Below are 21691 nucleotides of genomic sequence, written 5' to 3'. Positions count from 1 at the left end.
CAAGGAAGCTGTCATAATTATGTCTTGCTTCCTCTGCTAGGTTAGCTTACTTTCTCTGCTGTCTCCTTTAATATAACTGGATAGATCCCATTAACCCGGTGCCTTTCTTATGTTTATCTCTTGAACAGTTTCTGCTCCACTTTGCTCTCATTTATTACAAAATCATTTAGCTCACTGACAGAGTTTGATAAACTTCTGGCACTCCACTCCCAGAATAGGTCCTCACGTGTAAATGTAGGTGCAAAATACTCATTCAGTTTGCTAGCTACCTGAGTATGATCATCAACAGTTGAACCATCGATATCAAGTGGACCAATCTAATTCGTCCCCTTCCTTCTAGAGTTTACATAAGTAAAGAACTCTGCTGTTTTTCTTTGCATCCTTTGCCAAAGATTTCTTGTAATCTTCCTTTGCCTGCCTAACGTCCTTTGTGACTTGAATCCAGACCAGCTTATATCTACCATAGACTTCTCTATCACCTGTTAATTATTTATGTATCCCATGTATTTTTCTTCTTTGCCACATGTCTCATTAGTTCATCTGACATCCATTTGGCCTAAACTTTGAATAGTATTTCTTAGTTGGTATGAAAAGCCTGGTAGCTTCCAAGATTAATTCTTTGACTACTTCCCATTTAGAATTTGCTGTTGGTAACATCATCAGTTGGTCCCACTGTATAGAATTTAAAAACTATCTCAGACCAGCGTAGCCACCTTTAAGAAAGTAAAAATCCTTTCCTTTACACATGATGATGGTAGTTATCTCTTTGAGTAATTCCCACATCAGCACACTGTGATCACTGCCACCTTGTGGTTCCTTTATCTGCAGATTCTTAATGCATGAAGAATCACTACTGATAATCAGATCAAAAGTATTACTCCTTCTAGTTTCCTCCTGAACATGCTATGGTAGAAAACAATCATTCAGTAATCCACAAAAGCCTTGCTAGTGTGTGTGTGTGACCAATCCACAAGTTCCAGTCAAACCACCATCAGGAGTAAAGGGAAGGGAAAATCCCCCATTATAAGACAATCTGATTTACTGGCATACTCTATTTCTCTGTACAGTTGTCCATTATACTCATCCGAGTCACTAGGCTTATAACACACTCCTACTCTCATTTCCCTTTCACAGTGCTTATGTCACACCAGACTGACTTCACACTGCACTGTCCACCCATATCAATTGGTTACACTTCCTTAGATTTTGTTTCTTAACTAATAGCATAACCCCTCCTCCCTTCCTATCCTGTTTATCCTTTCCGTACTCATTGTACTTCCCAGATACCAATTCTGCATTCCTTATACCCGTGTGACACCACGTCTCTGATATCCCAACAATATCTGCCTTTGATGTTTTGACCAACACCTCAAATTGATCAAATTTATTTACCAAACTCCTAGCATTAGTGTTCACTGAGGTATACATGCACCTGTTCTTATCCTTAGCTACCCTAACACAGCCCATGTTCTGCGATGAATCCCACAGTTTATGAAATCCCCCCTTGCACCTTGTTTTCCAGGCTGCTGCTCATTCTAAAAGAAGCAGTGCAAGAATCACTTTCACCTCAGCCCGCGGCTACTGTTAATCTATTAGTCCATGTCTTCCCCCAAGCTAGCAGTTTTCGACCCACCTAACAGTACCTCAAAAGCATCAGCAAATATTCTTGCACTCTTTCTATTTAAATGTCCATCCCTGTAGAAGCAGTCTCTCCTGTTAACAAGCACAGACCAGGCTGAAAAAAATTCTGCCCCATGAGCCTTGCACAATTTCTCCAAGGCCAAATTGATTAACAAGGCCCTCATCATATACTCCCTCCAATCGTGTCTTGGCAGAATTGCAGATACTTTCAAATTCAACATTGAATTCAAATTTGACATTGTAGAACTATTACTATGAAACAGATCACTTTTTAGTAAAGTGAGAATTCTGTGGTTTTATTAATCGGTGAAAATATAAAGAATAAGCAGCTCAGTATAACAGGAACAATTTACTTTAAAGTATATCATGCTTTTAATAAAATTAACTTACTTAATAAAAACTTTATTAATATTCATTTTCATCAGTTGTTTTCTTTTTACAGGATCTTCAGTACCCTTCTTTGGATATAGCATTTCCAAGGTAATGTGTTTTTTTTTGTTATCATGTGGTTTTAAGTTATTCCATAACTTCGGTAGAATAACTTTATTTCTTACGCTGTTCAGGGTTTAAAAAATAAAGTACTTTTTAATTGATCAAATAAAAAGTACTGAAAGGCAACATTGGTTTTACTGTTAAAATACTTTTAGGCAATTCTGTATTAATATCAGTAGAATCATGCTCAGAATATTTTCTCAGTATTGGTATCTCATATCTTTAAAAGAAAAAAGTAAATTCACCTCTTTTAATTTTGAATACCAAATATGTTCCTGATCATAAAATTTATTTAGAATAGTTTTATTAATTTATACGTTGTTAAATGAGAAACTGTGAATATTGTGACAATAATAGATCCATCAATGATAAAATTTTGAAGCATTATATAAAAATAGATATCAGATAGGTTTTTTTTTTTTTTTTTTTTTTTCCAGATTCTAGATGTTATGATAATCTTTTATATATATATATATATTATTTTATCTTTCTATTGTGGTTTATTGTGTTTATTTTCTTAATTACGGGTGTTTTCTACTCATAGGTATTATGGTTAATACCTTACTGGTCTTTAAGCTAGCCTAAACTCGGTTATCTTAAATGCCCAGGGCCTATTCATTTATTATTTTTCAACTTGTTACGTATTGCTAAAGAAATTGTCATATTAATTATAGATGAAAAACTGTAGCAATACTACTTTATGACAAAATGATAAAATATTAAACATTTTAATACATTTATTGTATTACATCTTTATACATATTTGTATTACATCACATGGTCGTCAATCCCCTACTTCATCGGGGGCTTTGAGCGGATTGACGGTCCATTCGATGTAATGCATTGTCATAATTAATATGTCATAATTAGAAATTGTCATAATTAATATGACAATTTCTTTAGCAATACGTAACAAGTTGAAAAATAATAAATGAATAGGCCCTGGGCATTTAAGATAACCGAGTTTAGGCTAGCTTAAAGACCAGTAATGTATTAACCATAATACCTATGAGTAGAAAACACCCGTAATTAAGAAAATAAACACAATAAACCACAATAGAAAGATAAAATAATAATATGTACTCTGTTCGTACCCGGGCATTGCTAAAACAGCTACCGGGACAACAGAAAAATCTAGAAATAATTTAAGGAAACCACTATAAAAGTATATTAAAAGTAAAATACAACATAAATTATCATATTACTAAAGAATAAAACACCCGTAATTAAGAAAATAAACACAATAAACCACAATAGAAAGATAAAATAATAATATGTACTCTGTTCGTACCCGGGCATTGCTAAAACAGCTACCGGGACAACAGAAAAATCTAGAAATAATTTAAGGAAAACCACTATAAAAGTATATTAAAAGTAAAATACAACATAAATTATCATATTACTAAAGAATAATATATATATATATATATGTGTGTGTGTGTGTATATTAAAAACAAGAACTGGCAAAGCACTGCAAAGCGAAGACTGATATTTCAGGAATTATCATTTTAGAACATTGATATTTGTAGATTAACTGAATTGGTTTCTCATAAAATTCCTTTTTATGTATTTTCATTCTTCCTCTTTCATTTTCATCCAAATTTTATATACTGTATAAAAAATTTCCTCTCATCAGAAAGAATTTTAGCAATTTCAATTTATTGCATCCTGTAATAAATTAAATTATTACATCCTGTGGCAAATATTTCATTGATGTGTACACTGTTAGATATTGGATCAGGCCTTTCAAAAATGGAGACTTCACTTTGCATACAATGACTGACGCACTTACTGAATATGATTTTTACATTATAATACAATATCCACTGCCTTGAATAAATTGTGCTGTAATGTGAAATTGTGTTTAATAAATGCCATACAAAGACCGATATTTAATAAATGTCGGTCTTTGTATGGCAAGGCCCAAGAATGTTGAAAGAAGAACACAAAGTAGCTTGAAAGCTCATCAGTATTGGGTATGGAACTTGAGTATTCTGAAACTGGTGGTGAGGAGTTTCTCTTACATGTTATCATATTTGAGAAGACATGGGTTCACCATTATGACACAAAACTAAATGACACTCTAATTTGTGGCACCATAAGACATCAGCAAATTCATAGCACAGTCTTTTGAAGGCTCTTGTGTTTTGAGTAAGAATGTCCTGTTTGTGTATTTTATGGAAAAGCGAAACTTTAAAGTTAAGATGGAGCAGGATGTTGTGACTTTAAGGAAGCTGAAACATTGCATTAAAAAACATTGTGCCAGTTGAAATATCAAGGTAATTCTCTGCTGTGAGAATGCCAGACCTCACATTAAACTGTGCGCACAGGAATTAATTACAACCATGTGATGGACCATCCTTATATAACGTATGCTCTGCAGATTACAATCCCTTTAGCTTAGCCAAAAGATATATAATGCAGGTTACGTTTTGATAATACATAATGATGAATGCTTAAGATTTTCTAATATTGTGACAAGTTTGGAAATACACTGGTTTGGTGCCATGTTCAATAATAACAAAAGTGTATGGGGTGTGATCATATAATAATGGTCCTTGAGGTTGTCACAGACATTCTCTCAGATATGCCAGACAAGCTGTTCTTGCTACCTGGGAGTCTAAAACGCTGATGGAACTGATATTCGGGTGACACTTAAGTCAAGTGGACACAATTTCGGCGAAGTCCGGACGGTCTATGACAGCCAAATCCTCTGCTTGCACCTTCACGATGGTGGGACTGTTAGTAATCCTGGGTATAACCTCCATGCACAAGTGCATGGTGGGTGACCACCCAGGTGTGAACCAACGTAAGCAGGGGTCGAGGTGTGGCGCCCACACCACATGGAGGAACGCCGCCCCTCTATGTTACCAGGCAGTACTAGGTGGTAGATGACTCTCATCAACCGGTGAAATACCACCACTTTGCTTATTGGAGGCTTGAAGTGGTGGAACCCATGTTTAGTCTCTAGAGCTAAGTTCCGGCCAACCCTTCCCTATCTCTTCCATCATGCAGTATGATTGATGATTTTTGAGGTTATGATGACTGTCGTGGCGAGATCCAATATTCCTTACATTTCGAGGGTACAGCTCTAAAACGGTGTTCGCAGGCCGGCCACTAGATAGTACACCGGACCAAACCTATTGGTAACTCTCTAGGAGGCTTCCGGATCAGCTAGTGTATAATCTTGCTACCTCTACTCTGCCAGATAGTGACTGGAGGGAGTCCGAGTAGTGTGTATGCGGGGAGCATTGTCGAGGCCACGTTATGTCAAGGATCTGGGTATATTCTTACCACATGTACGCCATATCCAAAAATTTCATTACTTCATACAGCATGTCCCACCCACTTTTTCTTACTATCGAATACACCATGAATTGTCAAAATAATAGAGCAAGCTTATCTGCGAAAAGATCTAAACCTCCCAAGGACTTCCTAATTCAATTCACAAATATATGTGGTCTTAATTCCAATCTCAACGATGTCCATTTATTTCCACTTGCAGTCTTCCAAACCCCATGTACTTTTTCTGACTGAATCTCAGTTATCAGTTGATTCAACTACTCATCTCAGATGTCCAAATTATTTGCTGTATGATTCCTTTCGCCTCAAAGGTGGTACTTGTGCATATGTCCGTTCTGATATTCCCTGTCAGAGACTTGGCAATTTGGAATCTCCTCTCTTTGATCTTCTCTGGCTTAAAATCTCTCTACCTCATTTTGTAAAATTCATCTGTTGTCTCTACCGTTCTCCCAACTCCACTAATCACTTGGAGCTCTTTGACTTCCTCTCTTTGCAACTTGACTTTCTCCAGTCTAACTTTCCTAACAGTGAGGTAATTTTCCTTGGTGATTTTAACGTTCACAACTCCAGCTGGCTTCCATTTTCTAGTCACACCGACCCAGCAGGTCGAGATGCTGAGGCTTTTGCAATTACTAATGACCTAGCACAGATTGTTCATTTACCTACAAGAATACCGGACAATCCTAATCATACAGCCAATACGCTTGATCTTTTTCTCACAAACAACCCTTCTAAGTACAAGGTCAAAGTGAGAGGTGCTTTAGGCACTTCAGATCACAACTTGGTGATTGTCTCTTCTCCAATGGAACCTTTTTCTCATGGCTATTCCCAACCTCATATTGTTTGGCATTACAAGAATGCAAAATGGGATGACCTGCGAGACTTCTTTTCTTCTTTTCCTTGGTCTGATTACTGTTTCAAAACTTCTGATGTCAACGTTTGCTCAGATCGTGTCAGTGAAATTATTCTTGCAGGAATGGAATCCTTTATCCCACACTCTACTTTAAAATCTCGTCCTTTATCTAAACCTTGGTTTTCCAATAAATGTGCTAAGGCTGTCCAAGAGAAGAATGTTGCATATCGTAATTGGCTTGTTTCTAATTCTTCAGTTTCATTTTCTGCCTACACCAAAGCTTGCAACAATTGTAAAGCAGTTATTAATCAGTCCAAACTAGAGTTTGAACAGGCTAAGAGTAGAAAACTTGCTTCTTGCCCTAATGGTAGCCGAGCATTCTCGTCTCTTGCCAAAGCTATTGGCCGCAACTTTTGCCCATCTCTGCTCCCACCCCTGTCCAAACCAGATGGTTCTGTTGTCACTTCAGCCAAGGATAAAGCTGACCTGCTAGCATCCCATTTTTCTTCCAGCTCATGTATTAATGATCTTGGTAAAACACCTCCCACCATTCCTAACACACTCCATTCAATGCCTCCTGTGGTCTTCCGTCAAAAGGATATCAGAAGGATTTTGATGAATCTTGATGCTAAGAAAGCTCCAGGTCCTGATGGTATTTCTCCACTTGTTCTCAAAACTTGTGCTCCTGAACTTACTCCTATTCTTTGCCGCCTTTTTTCACTTTCTTATTCCAAAGGTGTTTTTCCTTCTGCTTGGAAATTTGCTCATATCCAGCCAGTTCCTAAAAAGGGTGACAAATCCCTCCCATCCAATTATCGTCCCATTGCAATTACTTCTACTCTTTCTAAAGTAATGGAGAAATCAATTAACCGGCAACTCTTAAACTACCTAGAAACCTTCCGTCTGATCAATGATCGCCAGTATGGATTCCGTCAGTGTCGATCCACTGGTGATATTCTGGCTTATGTTACCCATTTATGGACTAATTCAATGGAAAGGTTCGGTGAAACACAAGTAGTTGCTCTTGACATCTCAAAGGCTTTTGATCGTGTTCGTCATAAAGGTCTTCTAAACAAGCTTCCATCTTATGGTTTGCCAACTGTTTTTAGTAATTGGTTATCCAGTTTTCTCTCTGATCGCTCACTAAGGGTGATGGTAGATGGCTCTCTGTCTTCTAACTTCTCTACTAATGCCAGTGTCCTCCAAGGTTCAGTTCTTTCCCCCACTCTTTTCCTCTTGTATATCAATGACCTTCTTCCGTTGACTGGAAATCCTATCCATAGTTTTGCCGATGATAGCACATTGCATTCAACTTTCCATTTTGAGAAACCTTGTCCTGCTCAATCAGCTTCAAGTTCTCGAAAATCTGCTGCCAATTCCTTAAATGCCGATCTTCAGGTAATTCTCCAGTGGGGCAAAGACAACTTAGTTGATTTCAACCCTTCTAAAACTCAGTCTTGTCTTATATCTCGCAAAAAGGATTCTTCTGCTCCTATGCTTATCTTTAGTGACACTCCGATTTCTAGGCAAAATGATATATCTCTTTTGGGGATTACCCTGACTTCTAATCTCTCTTGGCACAAGCACATTACAAATATTGCTTCCTCGGCATCTAAAAAACTTGGTTTTCTCTTTCGCTCTCGGCGTTACTTTTCTTCCGAACAGCTGCTCACTCTGTATAAATCGCAAATCCGTCCTGCCATGGAATATTGTTCCCACATCTGGGGTGGTGCCCCCAAAACCTCTCTCAGGCTTCTTGATTCCATTCAGAAGAGGGCAGTTAGGTTAATTAACGATTCATCTCTAACAGAGTCTCTCCACTCGCTTTCTCATAGACGTACTGTTTCTGCTGCATGCCTCTTCTACAGATACTTCCATGGGCACTGTTCTTCTGAATTGGCTTCTATAATTCCCGCTCTCTCTTTCAAAACAGTCCGAACACGTGCCGCCACCAGCCAACATCCATTTACTGTCCAACTTCAAACCCACAGAACCAACTTTTCATCTTCCTCATTTATTCATTCAACTGCCGTTTTCTGGAACAACCTTCCTTCATACGTATTTCCTGAAAATTACAATCTACAGAATTTCAAGTCCAATGTCAACAAATATCTTCTTTCGTCTTCTCAACCTCCAACCCAAGCACGGTACTAAGTACTATAGGTTCTAATACCTCTCGTGTTTGGGGTTCTCATAAAAAAAAAATAAAAAATAAAAAAATAAAGCTCAGGGACTGATTTTTTATATTTGTATTATGGTATGGTGGTGAGATGCGACTCATTGCAACATTTTAGCATTTTTAGCATTTTTAGCATTAGTAGAGGCATTTGATGCAAGAAAGCAAGCTTATGCAGCATCAGCCAAAAAAAAAAAAAAAAAGTAACATAAATAAATAAAAATAACCACTTCCACTTCACCCCTCTGTTCGTTCGAAATACCTGTCCAGCTGAGCCTTAAACTTATTTAGGCTATCAACTTCCACGACAAGGGATGGAAGTCTGTTCCACCCACCAACCACCCGCTGGCTAAAGGCAAATTTCCGCACATCTATCCTACATCTGTCTTTCCTCAATTTGAATTTATGCCCTCTCAGGTGATTTTTCTGAGCTAGAGGAAGAATCCCATCAGCATTGAGCATGCTCAAACCATTCAAGGCTTTGTACACCTCTATCAGATCACCCCGCTGGTGCCTAGTTTCCAGACACTGTAATTTGCAAAACTTAAGCCTTTCTTCGTAAGAGAACCCCTTTGTCCCATTCACCAATCTAGTTGCCCTTCTCTGTACTCGTTCCAGCAGCTCTACATCCTTCCTGAAATGAGGCCTCCAGGCCTGTATACAGTACTCTAGGTGTGGCCTGACCATTGCCTTATACAAGGGAATAATCACCTCCTTATCCCTGATAGAAAAATTCCTATATATCATTGACAATACACCATGAGCTACTCTTGCAGCTCGTCTGCACTGCTCAGAGAACTTCATATCTGCCTGCACCACCACCCCCAGGTCCCTTTCATTCTCTACCACTGTCAGTGTAGTACCACAGAGTTGATACGTTGCTCTGGGGTTGCTGTTTCCCATATGTAGTACTTTACATTTGTCAATGTTAAACTTCATTTGCCACCTCGAAGCCCATCTGCTCAACCTTTCCAAATCCTGTTGCAGCAGCATAGTGTCAGTAGTGTCCTTGACAACCCTGCCAACCTTCGTATCGTCTGCAAACTTGGACATTAAGCCTGATATACCATCATCAATATCATTTATAAATACAGAAAACAATAAAGGCCCCAATACTGAACCCTGAGGGACTCCACTAATAACATTAGTCCACAATGAGCAGTGTCCATTGATTACCACTCTCTGTCTTCTCCCCCTCAACCACCCCTTTATCCATAGCAGCAACTTGCCTCCAATGCCACACTGCTCCAATTTGTGCAGCAGTCTTCCATGTGCAACAGTATCAAAAGCCTTTCTAAGATCCAAGTATATAATATCAAAGTTATTCCCTGCATCCAGTTCTTTTGTGACTGCATCATAGTATCCAATCAAATTGGTCAGGCAAGACTTCCCCTTAACAAAACCATGCTGTGTCCTAGCTATAACTGAAGTCTTGTCTAGATGATCCTGCAGTGCTTCTTTCACCAGTGCCTCCATTAATTTTCCGGGAACAGAAGTTAAACTCACAGGTCTATAATTACTTGTGTCAGCCTTTGATCCCCCTTTGTGAATTGGGGTCACATTTGCACATCTCCAGTCAATGGGTACCTCCCCTGAGTCCAGTGACATGTTCAGTGACTCATCTAGAACTGAGTAATGCATGAATGACCTATTAATTCAGTTGCTTATGTTCATGATCTGATCAGGAGTAATCCTCATTTAACTATCTGCAAAGTTACTTTTTGAAATTGGTATTTCTCTTATTGGTTTATGCTTTATCAATTGGTTTATCAATTTTAATGCAAGATTTGGGAATGTCATGCATTTCAGTCAATTTCTGCCATCATCCTATTGATTGATCACATTGAGAACAGTGAGGCTCATGTGATCTTTGTCAACATTGTTTCATCCATCATTACTGGTGACAAATCATGAGTGTATGGCTATGACCTGGAAACAAAGGCCTACTCTTCTTAGTGGAAGATTCTGTCTTCTTCAAGGCCCAAATCAAGACAGTTTTGATCAAGTGTGAAGGTCTTGCTTATATTTTTTGATTCATAGAGCATATTTCATTATGAATCTGTTGTGCTTGAGCAAACAGTGAACCAGGAATACTGCAATTGCACCATGCTGTTCAGAGAAAAATGACTGGAAAAGTGTTTCAGGGAATTGGGGCTTGCATTGTGACAATGCCCTTGCATGGTCAATGCTTCCCATTCAAGAATTTTTTGTGATGCACTCCAACACTATGGTCTCCCATCTGCCATACTATTGAATTTAGCACCCTGTGATTTTTGCTTCCCAAGCTTAAAGCCACCTTGAGAGGTCCTATATTTGCAACAACTGAAGAAAGTTATTCAGAACTTAACACAGGAGCTATTAGCAACTCCAAAAGCCCAACAGGAATGTTTCTAAAAGTTGCAAAAGTGTTGAAATCAGAGTGTGCAATGTCAAGGAGATTGATCTGATTAATCTTAATATGTACAATGGTATATGGACAAATTAATAGCAGCTCACCCATTTTAACCTATTCTTAGCATTTTTTAATTGAAAATACATATTAAGAAAGCTGTGGGCATTATGAAATTCATACTCTTGTGGTGATAATGAACAAAATGCTGATTTTGACAAAAAAAAATTATTAGCCTATATAAAGTGGCTGTTATCATTGACTTCTTAGGGCCCTTACTTTCTTTTAATCCCAATTTTTTTTCTGGTAAACAAACCTCTGTATTTTCCATAGCACTGATTTTTGGTGCTTGCTGGCTGTGCATCTATTATGTAAGGGCTTATCTGATGTATCTTTGCCAGTAATTTTCATATTAAGCCTCTGCCAGCCTAACCATTTTGATCCCATTATTACTTTAGATTAGCCAGTTCATTATTCATCCATCTTGTCCTATATTTTCTTAGTAGCGTATATACATTAATGGCTTCTGTGTTGTGTGGCTTTAAAGTTATTCCTAATTCACTTGTATTTATCCTCACCACAGTCTTCCTAGTTGATAGAAGCCAAGTAGCATCTTAGACTGTCATAGCTTTCTTTTTCTGAAATTGAGAGCCCTGCCAATATACCTTTTAACAACTGAGAACTCAGTCATCGTCATCCATCTAACCACTCTCTACATAATCATCAACTGTTAAGGATTCCTGTATTGTCAATAAATCCTATGATGCTGTCTGGGTAATACAAATTATTCTTGTCCCTATAATTTTGGATCCTGTAAGCAACACTATTTTTTATGAGCTATAATTGCTAGTATTTGTTATTCATTTATACTAAATCAACTGATAAATGTTCCTTAAATATAATAATCATTTAATACATTATAACTAATAAGAATGTTCTTGAAATAATGCATGAAAACTACTTCTTAACTTCTTAGGATTCTTAAGCAGTTATAGATTTGCTGATTGTCAGTGTTTCCATTTTCAGAAATTCCAGTAACTTGACCCTCCCTCCTTCTTATGACTCTGTTGTTGGAAGTAACTGTGCCCAACAAAGCACTCGACTGCTTGTGGAGGAACAAGAACAAGAAACCTGTGATAGAGAGGATCCTCCACCCAGTTATGAAGAAGCTGTGCTTCTCAACATACCATGCCAGAATAACTGTACAGTAGTAACCTCTGTGAGGTGTCCCCATTGTCGGGATAGTCTTGTAACTACTGATAGTTCACACCAAGACAGAAAGTAAGATTTATATTTATCATTTAGTTTTTAGTTTAACTTTTGAATTGTTGTGAGATTAAATTAATAGATTAAATAGCTTCCAAAAATATTATACTCAAATACTTGATGTGAAGACCAAGAGTATACAAAGTTAATGAAGAAAATTGAAGCCCGTGAAACCATTTTGTGCATTTCTTGATGCAGTTTGACTTGGCACGTTATAGCCTTAGATGCTAATGCACCATAAAATCCTTAACCAACCAACCAACCAATCTTGATGCAGTAGTTGGACTGCTGAAGGGTAACCTAGTTTACACCCTTCTCCAAGGAACAGTGGGTCTGTGTGAAAATCGATTTAACCCTCCCCTTCCTCACTGCCTTAACATTAATGTTATTACCTTTGTATTTATTACTGAGCTCCTATTAAATATTTGGAGATATTAGAATTTTTTATGCTAGAAAACCTACTTCCCACTTCATTTGCCATTCCTTTTTAATAATCTGTATAATCCTTCTTTACATTTATTTAAGTTACCAACTTCTACAACTCCAGATGGCAGTCTGTTCCAGCAATCAGTTCCTCTCTGGCTGAAACCAAATTTTTGTACATCTCTGCTGCAATTATCCCTTTTCAATTTAAATTTGTGTGTGATCTGAGAAAGAGCAAGGATGCCATCAGCATTTTAGTTGCTCAACCCATTAAAAACCTCAAACATTTGATTCAAGTCTCCTCACAGATGCTAGTTTCCAAATGTTCCAGTTTACAGAACTCAGGTCTTACCTAGTAATATTACCCTTTTATGTCCCTGATTAATCTTGTTGATCTTCTCTGCCCATTCCAACAGATCTACATCCTTCATGAAATATGGTTTCCAAACCTGTATGGAATACCTAAGATGCAGTCTTACCATTGCCTTATATAATGAGATAACCATGTCTTTGTCCCTGCTTGCCAAGTTCTTGTATATCATTGATAGAACATCATCAGCTGTCTTAGTAGTCCATCTGCACTGATCAGAGAACTTCATTAGCATTAGCATTAGTAGAGGCATTTGATGCAAGAAAGCAAGCCTATGCAGCATCAGCAAAAAAAAAAAAAAAAAAAAAACCCCACTTCCACTTCACCCCTCTGTTCGTTCCAAATACCTGTCCAGCTGAGCCTTAAACTTATTTAGGCTATCAACCTCCACCACAAGGGATGGAAGTCTGTTCCACCAACCAACCACCCGCTGGCTAAAGGCAAATTTCCTCACGTCTATCCTACATCTGTCTTTCCTCAATTTGAATTTATGCCCTCTCAGGTGATTTTTCTGAGCTAGAGGAAGAATCCCATCAGCATTGAGCATGCTTAAACCATTCAAGGCTTTATACACCTCTATCAGATCACCTCGCTGGTGCCTAGTCTCCAGACACTGTAATTTGCAAAACTTAAGCCTTTCTTCGTAAGAGCACCCCTTTGTTCCATTCACTAATCTTGTTGCCCTTCTCTGTACTCGTTCCAGCAGCTCTACATCCTTCTTGAAATGAGGCCTCCAGACCTGTATACAGTACTCTAGGTGTGGCCTGACCATTGCCTTATACAATGGAATAATCACCTCCTTATCCCTGCTAGAAAAATTCCTGTATATCATTGACAATACACCATGAGCTACTCTTGCAGCCCGTCTGCACTGCTCAGAGAACTTCATATCTGCCTGCACAACCACCCCCAAGTCCCTTTCATTCTCTACCACTGTCAGTGTAGTACCACAGAGTTGATACGTTGCTCTGGGGTTGCTGTTTCCCATGTGTAGTACTTTACATTTGTCAATGTTAAACTTCATTTGCCACCTCTCAGCCCATCTGCTCAACCTTTCCAGATCCTGTTGCAGCAGCATAGTGTCAGTAGTGTCCTTGACAACCTTGCCAACCTTTGTATCATCTGCAAACTTGGACATTAAGTTTGATATACCATCATCAATATCGTTTATAAATACAGAAAACAATAATGGACCCAACACTGAGCCCTGAGGGACTCCACTAATAACATTAGTCCACGATGAGCAGTGTCCATTGATTACCACTCTCTGTCTTCTCCCCCTCAACCACCCCTTTATCCATAGCAGCAATTTGCCTCCAATGTCACACTGCTCCAATTTGTGCAGCAGTCTTCCATGTGCAACAGTATCAAAAGCCTTTCTAAGATCCAAGTATATAATATCAAAGTTATTCCCTGCATCCAGTTCTTTTGTGACTGCATCATAATATCCAATCAAGTTGGTCAGGCAAGACTTCCCCTTAACAAAACCATGCTGTGTCTGAGCTATAACTGAAGTCTTGTCTAAATGATCCTGCAGTGCTTCTTTAACCAGTGCCTCCATTAATTTTCCTGGAACAGAAGTTAAGCTCACAGGTCTATAATTACTTGTGTCAGCCTTTGATCCTCCTTTGTATATTGGGGTCACATTTGCACATTTCCAGTCTATGGGTACCTCCCCTGAGTCCAAGGAAGCTCTCATAATTATGGCTAAGGGTTTGCTTACTTCCTTTGCTGCCTCCTTTAATATAACTGGATAGATCCCATCCACCCCGGGTGCCTTTCTTGTGTTTATCTTCAACAGTTTCTCCTCCACTTTACTCTCAGTTATTTCAAGATTCTGTAGCTTACTGCTAGAGTTGAATACACCTCTGGCATTCCCCTTGCTGAATAACTCCTCATGTGTGAATGTCGATGCAAAATATTCATTTAGTTTGTTAGCTACCTGAGCAGGATCATCAACAGTTGACCCATCAATATCAAGTGGACCAATCTGATTCATCCCCTTCCTTCTAGAGTTAACATAAGTAAAGAAGTCTTTGCTGTTTTTCTTTGCATCCCTTGCCAAGGATTTCTCATAATCTGCCTTTGCCTGCCTAACCTCCTTTGTAACTTGGTTGCATATCAACTTGTATCTGTCATAGGCTTCTGTGTCATGTGTTAATTTGTAAGTATCCCATGCATTTTTCTTCTCTGCCATATGCCTCATTAGTTCATCTGACATCCATTTTGGCCTAAACCTTGAACAATATTTCTTAGTTGGTATGTAAAGCCTAGTAGCTTCCAAGATAAGTTCTTTGAATGCTTCCCATTTTGAATTTGCTGTTGGTAACATCATCAGTTGGTCCCACTGTATAGAATTTAAATACTGTCTCAGTCCATCGTAGTCGCCTTTAAGGAAGCAATAACCCTTCCCTTTACCCCTAATGGTAGTTACCTCTTTGAGTAAATCCCACTTCAGCACACTGTGATCACTGCCACCTAGTGGTTCGTTTATCTGCAGATTCTTAATGCATGAAGAATCACTGCTGATAATCAAATCAAGAGTATTACTCCCTCTAGTTGCCTCCCGAACATGCTGATGTAGAAAACAGTCATCCAATAAATCCACAAAAGCCCTGCTAGTGTGTGAGTAACCAGCCCCCAAATTCCAGTCAATATCTGGGAAATTAAAATCTCCCATTATAAAACTCTCTGATTTACTGGCCCACTCTATTTCCCTGTACAGTTCCTTATTAAACCCCTGGCTTGTAGCCGTGAAGGGAGTTGTATACAGCAATGTGCTTTCTGTATATAATAAAGAATTCTTCTTCTTCTTCTTCTTTATCAGAGTCATTAGGCCTATAGCACACTCCTACTCTCAATTTTGATCTCCCAATGCTTATGTCACACCAAACTGACTCAACACTGCACTGTCCGGCGATGTCGACTGGCTTCACTTCCTTGGTTTTTATGTGTTTCTTAACTAATAGCATAACCCCTCCCCCCTTCCTATCCTGTCTATCCTTTCTGTAGACGTTGTACTCCCCAAATTGCAGTTCTGCATCCCTTATATCTGTGTGACACCACGTCTCTGATATCCCAACAATATCTGCCTTTGATGTTTTGAGCAATACCTCAAATTATCAAATTTGTTTACTAAACGCCTAGCATTGGTGTACACGCAAGTATACCTGCACCTGTTTCGATTCTTTGCTACCCTAACACAACCCATGTGTTTACTTGTACCGCAATGGCTCCCAGCAGTCTCTGAAATACCATGCATCTTGTTTTCCAGGCTTCTGCTCATTCTAATAGAAGCAGTGCAAGAATCTCTTTCACCTCTGCCAGTGGCTACTGTCAATCTATTGGTCTTTGTCTCCCCCCAAGCTAGCAGTTTTCCGACCCACCTAACACTGCCTCGATAGCATCAGCAAATATTCTTGCACCCTTTCTATTTAAGTGTATCCCATCCCCATAGAAGCAGTCTCTCCTGTTAACAAGTACAGTCCAGGCTGAAAAAAATTCTACCCCTTGAGCCTTGCACAATCTTTCCAGGGCCGAATTGATCGACAAGGCTCTCATCATATACTCCCTCCTATCGTGTCTGGGCAGAATTGCAGACACTTTCAAATTCAACCCTAATCCTCGGCTTTTGTTCAACAGTGACCTGTACTTGTTAAGTAATTCTGCCGGTCTCCTACTCATAATATTATTAGTGCCAACGTGTACAACTATACCACCTTTTGTGCCCTCATGTCAGACTCTATAATTACCCCTAAGTCTTTTTCATTCTCCACTTCTTCACCTATTTAGTTTGCAATTCTGAGATTACTGAAACTCAAATGCATTTGTTACTTTTCAGTCCATCTGTGTCTTTATCCAAATTTTTTTCAGAAAATTCTCGCAATTTTAAAGGGCTATCCAAAAGCTCCTTACCAGTTTGTTGGAAATCAAGCAAAAAAACCTGGATAACAGCTAAAATCTTGCAGGATTTGTTTTTAAATTGCTTTAAATTGTTTAAATTTAAAGTTTTAATTTGTTTTTAAATTGTTTTTGCATTGAAGCAGAAAAATATTGTCTGAAAAGAAACATAGTGCTTATTCTTGACAATGCATGCCCGGTCATCCTGCATATTTATCTGATCTGCACCTAAATGTGAAACTTAGGTTTCTTCCAGTGAATACAACTTCAGCTAATGGATCAAGGTATTATAGCTGCCTTTAACTCTCTTACCTAAGATCTTTTTCACAATTGGTGGAGGCTACTGATGGCACAAACAGTCCTTTAATTTGTGATTATTGACAGACATAACATTCTTGATGCTGTAAAATATATTAAGTTCACCTGAGATGAACTTACGAACTCAAAATTAAATTAGCATGGAAAAAGATGTGGCCAGAAAGTTGCATCATAGAAGCCATGGTTGAAATGCCAGAGGTAGTTGAGATTGTGAGAATAGGAAAAATGATTAATGGAGAAGGATTTGAAGACTTGGAACCAGCATGCCGTTGAAGCTCATAGAGAACAATTTTCAGTGGGTGATTTTATCACAATCTGAAAATAGCAAAAAAAAGACAAAACAAATAAAAACAATGATGATGCAGAGATAGCAACACACAAAAAGTACACCCCGAAAAGACTAGCTGAGTTTTTAAAACTTGCAAATCAGCTTAACCAAGAAGCTCTCTATATGGATCCTAATTTGAAGAGGAGTTTAAAATTTTGTAGAAGTTTATCATTAGCTTGAACTCCTTATGGAGAATTATACAGGAAAAAAAACATCATGTTGCTCTAAGCAAACAACTTTAACTATTTTTTTCCAAAAAAAGCATTGGTTACTGTGGCAAGTTAATCACAGCAAGACAGCATCAAAGAAGCAGTGATTTAGATTAAAAGTCTAAATGTATTACCAAGCATCATTTTTTTGGACTTTTTTTTTTTTTTTTTTTAATTTATGTTTTTGTGTACAGGAACAGAAATCCACTATACCTTATAAACTGTTTTGTATTGTGTGGATTTTTACTGCATGGTGTTTTCCTGGAATCCAGCACAAACCAAGGAATGACTGAATAAGGCAATGGTATGGCCATGCTTGCATTCAGGTCTGGAAGTCTCATTTTAGGAATGATATGCATCTTGGAATGGGTTCAGAAAACAGCAAAGAGATTAGTGAGGTAAACAAAAGGATACTCTTACCAAGAACAATTTCAGTTCTGCAAATTACAGCATCTGGAAAACTAGGCATCTGCATAGAAATTTGACAGGTGTTTTAAGGCTTTGGATGGATTGGGTAAACTACATGCTGATGGCATCTTCCTCTTGCTCAAATAACACACATGAGGGGACACAAATTTAGGAAATTGACAATTTAAATTGAGGAAGGATGGTTGTAGGATAGATGAGCAGAAATTTGTATTCAGCCAATGGCTAGTTGGTAGTTTCAACCAACTTCCATCTGGTGTTGTGGAAGCAGGTAGTTTGAATAATTTTAAGGAAGAATTAGATTATTAGCATATATGGACAGGTTATGTGGGAAAGGTGGGTTTTTTTTGTTTTTTCCTAGTTCATAAAAGCCACATAGCATTTTGTGTATAATATCCACCTTTCTTGAAATTAAAATCCCTGCCCTTATCTTTGACAACCAAGACCTCTCTTGTCATCATCCACTTTAAACACTCCAGGTACTGTCAGCCATATGATACTATCATGTCCAGAACATCTTTGTGTCTAATACTTTTTGGTGAGTTCTCCTTCCCAGTTTGCTACAATCCATCAGGGGCAGGTTGAAATCTGTCATTAGCAAGGTACTTATTTACCCATTCTAATTGCATATAGAGGATTGTACTGGTCTGTAATAGTATTATTACCTCCACTCTCAGTTTTCCTTTGCTTCTTGCTAAATGTTGGAATGTGTTAGTTCCAAATCTCAGATTTCTCTTGTTGTGATACACACACACACACACACACACACACACACACACACACACACACACACACACACACACACACACACACACACACACACACACACACACACACACAATCATTGTATCAGCTACAAACTTAGACATTAAGCCCGATATACCTTCATCAATATCTTTAATAAACATTGAAAACAATGGGCTCAGCATGAAACCCTGTGGGATTCCATTAATAACATTAGTCTACAAAGAACTGTGTCCATTGATGACCATTCTCTGTCTTCTCCCACTCAACCATCCCTTTATCCATAGCAATAATTTGCCCTTACTGCCATACTGTTCCAATTTGAACAGCAGTCTTTTATGTGCAACATTATCAAAAGCTTTCCTGAATTCCAAGTATATGATATTAAAATTATTTTTTTTGCATTCAGTTCCTTTGTTACTGCATCAGAGTGGTCAGACAAGAACGCCCCTTAACAAATCCATGCTGTGGCTGAAGTATAACTGCACTCCTGTCCGTATGGTCCTGCATTATTTTCCCTAAAATGGAAGTTAAGCTAATAGGTTTGTAATTACTTGTGTCACTTTTTGATCTCCCTTTAAATATCATACTTTTTCACAATAAACTCTGTGGTACAGAAATGAACTATGATAGAAATGATACCTTGAAATGGGAAAGTTGTAGCTTGATTTTTACAAAAGAATCAAGCTACAACCAGCTGCTGAATCACCTGTATAGGTGCAGTGTGCCTTACTTTGCTGCCAATACTCTGTTTGCCGCAATTCATATGCTTGTAGCTTCGTTGTAGTCATGCATAAGTTATGATCTGTAATTCATATTTTCAGTCTAGAAGGAATAAATAAAACCAAACAGAATTTATCACCTCTTGTCAGATGAAAAGTAAGGTTGGTGGTGCATGAATGGCCCCCAAAAGAATTTTCTTGAGGGATTATACACCCATTAAGTTTTCATTTATAGAGAATGTATAAATATAGTGCATTACAATATGAGATATAACTTAACACGATGCCATTTTACTAATATTCTGATTTATTCAGATATAGCTATGTATTTCTGATGCGCTTGCACTATATTTATACATAGTCTCCCATAGCTTGAGGCTTATGCCCTAAATGCTTTAGAGTTTAAATTACTAGAGAATGCAATCCAAACCTATACTGATGATTGAAATTGTTAGTATAGGTTTAATTTATTTAGTATAGATATGTTTGTTGTGCATTTAGAATAGTTTTTCATCTGAATTTGTATATATTTTCACACATTAAAAATGTACTGAAAAATTTACAGAATTTTTTTTTTTTTTTTTTTTTTTTCTTCTTCAGTGAAAGAAATAACATCCAGTGCATTATCAAGGACTCTTGAATTTCATCCTTTGGGAAACTATGCTACCAGTACATAAGTCAAGATATAAAAGAAAAGCAGACCATAGCAACAACTCCTGGGCTAGTTATATGGCCTCTTATTAATGTGCCTGTTAGATCCCTGTTACCTTTTGGGTGCTGAACTTTTTTATCACAGTTTTTACCAATTTATCCCTGGAGTTTCCCTCTGTCTCTAGCTCATTTCATTCTATTTGTGGAGCATATTGTCAGTGATTGTATTCACAAACCATTAATGCTTTTTGAATGATTAGAAACAGGCTAAGTTGCATTTTTTGTTGTATATTGCATGGTGACTTTTTTTTTTTTTTTTTTTTGCAGTCATTTTTACATTCCAGGTAATTTTCCCATATGTTGTATTATGAATTTTGTATTATAGTTTTTCAGCTGTTAGAGTTTAATGGGCAAACATAGGGTAGTTTGTTTCTTGTTGAGGGAAGTTTAAGGATATAATAGCTGACTATAATGTCAAATATATGTATTAAATAAAAGGATCTCTTTTTGTTTTCTTTTTTTTTTTTTTGTTTGTTTGTTTGTTTGTTTGTTTGTGTGTGTCTATATGTGCATTCCACTGTGATGACACTAGAATGATGTGTGCACTGATACACTGCTGTTAACTGCTGAAAGTAGAGAGGATGTGTTTGAGTCATGTGATGTGTTTTATTTATCATTGAAATTAGATATAAGATTTGAATTTGTTCCACTGCTTGTCACTAGCCGGTGCCATGTTTCAAAATACAAACCTTGGTGAGAATCTCATCTGTCAAAGGATGTGCTTATAAAATGACTATCACAAAGTTCACTGAATGAAAAGCATTTGCCAATAATTGTCTTGTGTAATACAAAAAATTCAAGAACTTTTAATTTATGAATATCGTATTTTGATGCAGAAATTGAAGAATTTAATAGTGTGTGGCAATGACCTTGAAGATCACTGAAATGTAATTTTTGTATTTTAGTAAAAAGTTTTTGTGTTTTTGCAACAGTACTTATGACGATAATGGTGACTGTTTTTTTTTTTTTTAAACTAAAGCAATAATATGTTGCAAGTTGTGTGATTAACCGTAATTAAATCCAGAATGATTCAGAAATGGGCAGTTATGTATATTTTATGAACACTGAATGCTGCAGTTTTAAATAGTCTGTTTTCTGAGAACAAAGTGAGACTCCAATTAAATGAGACTGTTAAAGGTGTTTGAATGGTATAGTTACATTTACTATTACAGATATCCTATAATACAGAAATTGAAATTAAAATATGCATTTTTAAAGTTTATATTACATATCATAAAAAAATTGAATAAGAAACTGCCCCATTTTGTATGTACATCGCAGTATTCTCTTTAAACGATTTTCTGATATATATAAAGATTGAATAAGGTGTATATTTTGAAATTTTAGGTACTTTTTTAAATTCGTAATGGTTGCTCGAATATTCTATCTATGAAATATTAAAATTTTTAATAAAAATAAG

At 37.3% G+C, this 21691-nt stretch overlaps 1 protein-coding gene across 1 annotated transcript in view; it reads left to right on the top strand.

Moving 5' to 3' along the window:
• Positions 1 to 20478, top strand: part of LOC150086413 (uncharacterized) — a 64762-nt gene extending 44284 nt beyond the window's left edge. The window contains exons 2-4 of the mRNA XM_090371364.1: positions 2084 to 2121; positions 11881 to 12135; positions 20161 to 20478. Of these exons, the coding sequence (XP_090227490.1) occupies positions 2084 to 2121; positions 11881 to 12135; positions 20161 to 20200 (333 nt within the window). The 3' untranslated portion in view covers positions 20201 to 20478. The remainder of the gene's footprint in view (positions 1 to 2083; positions 2122 to 11880; positions 12136 to 20160) is intronic.
• Positions 20479 to 21691: the final 1213 nt, after the last annotated feature.

The sequence above is a fragment of the Mastigoproctus giganteus genome, chromosome 4, assembly GCF_048544385.1.
Source record: "Mastigoproctus giganteus isolate SK-2022 chromosome 4, ASM4854438v1, whole genome shotgun sequence".
Taxonomy (NCBI): domain Eukaryota; kingdom Metazoa; phylum Arthropoda; class Arachnida; order Uropygi; family Thelyphonidae; genus Mastigoproctus; species Mastigoproctus giganteus.
Note: the sequence above shows the minus strand (reverse complement) of the source record. Positions and strands in the feature narration are given on the sequence as shown.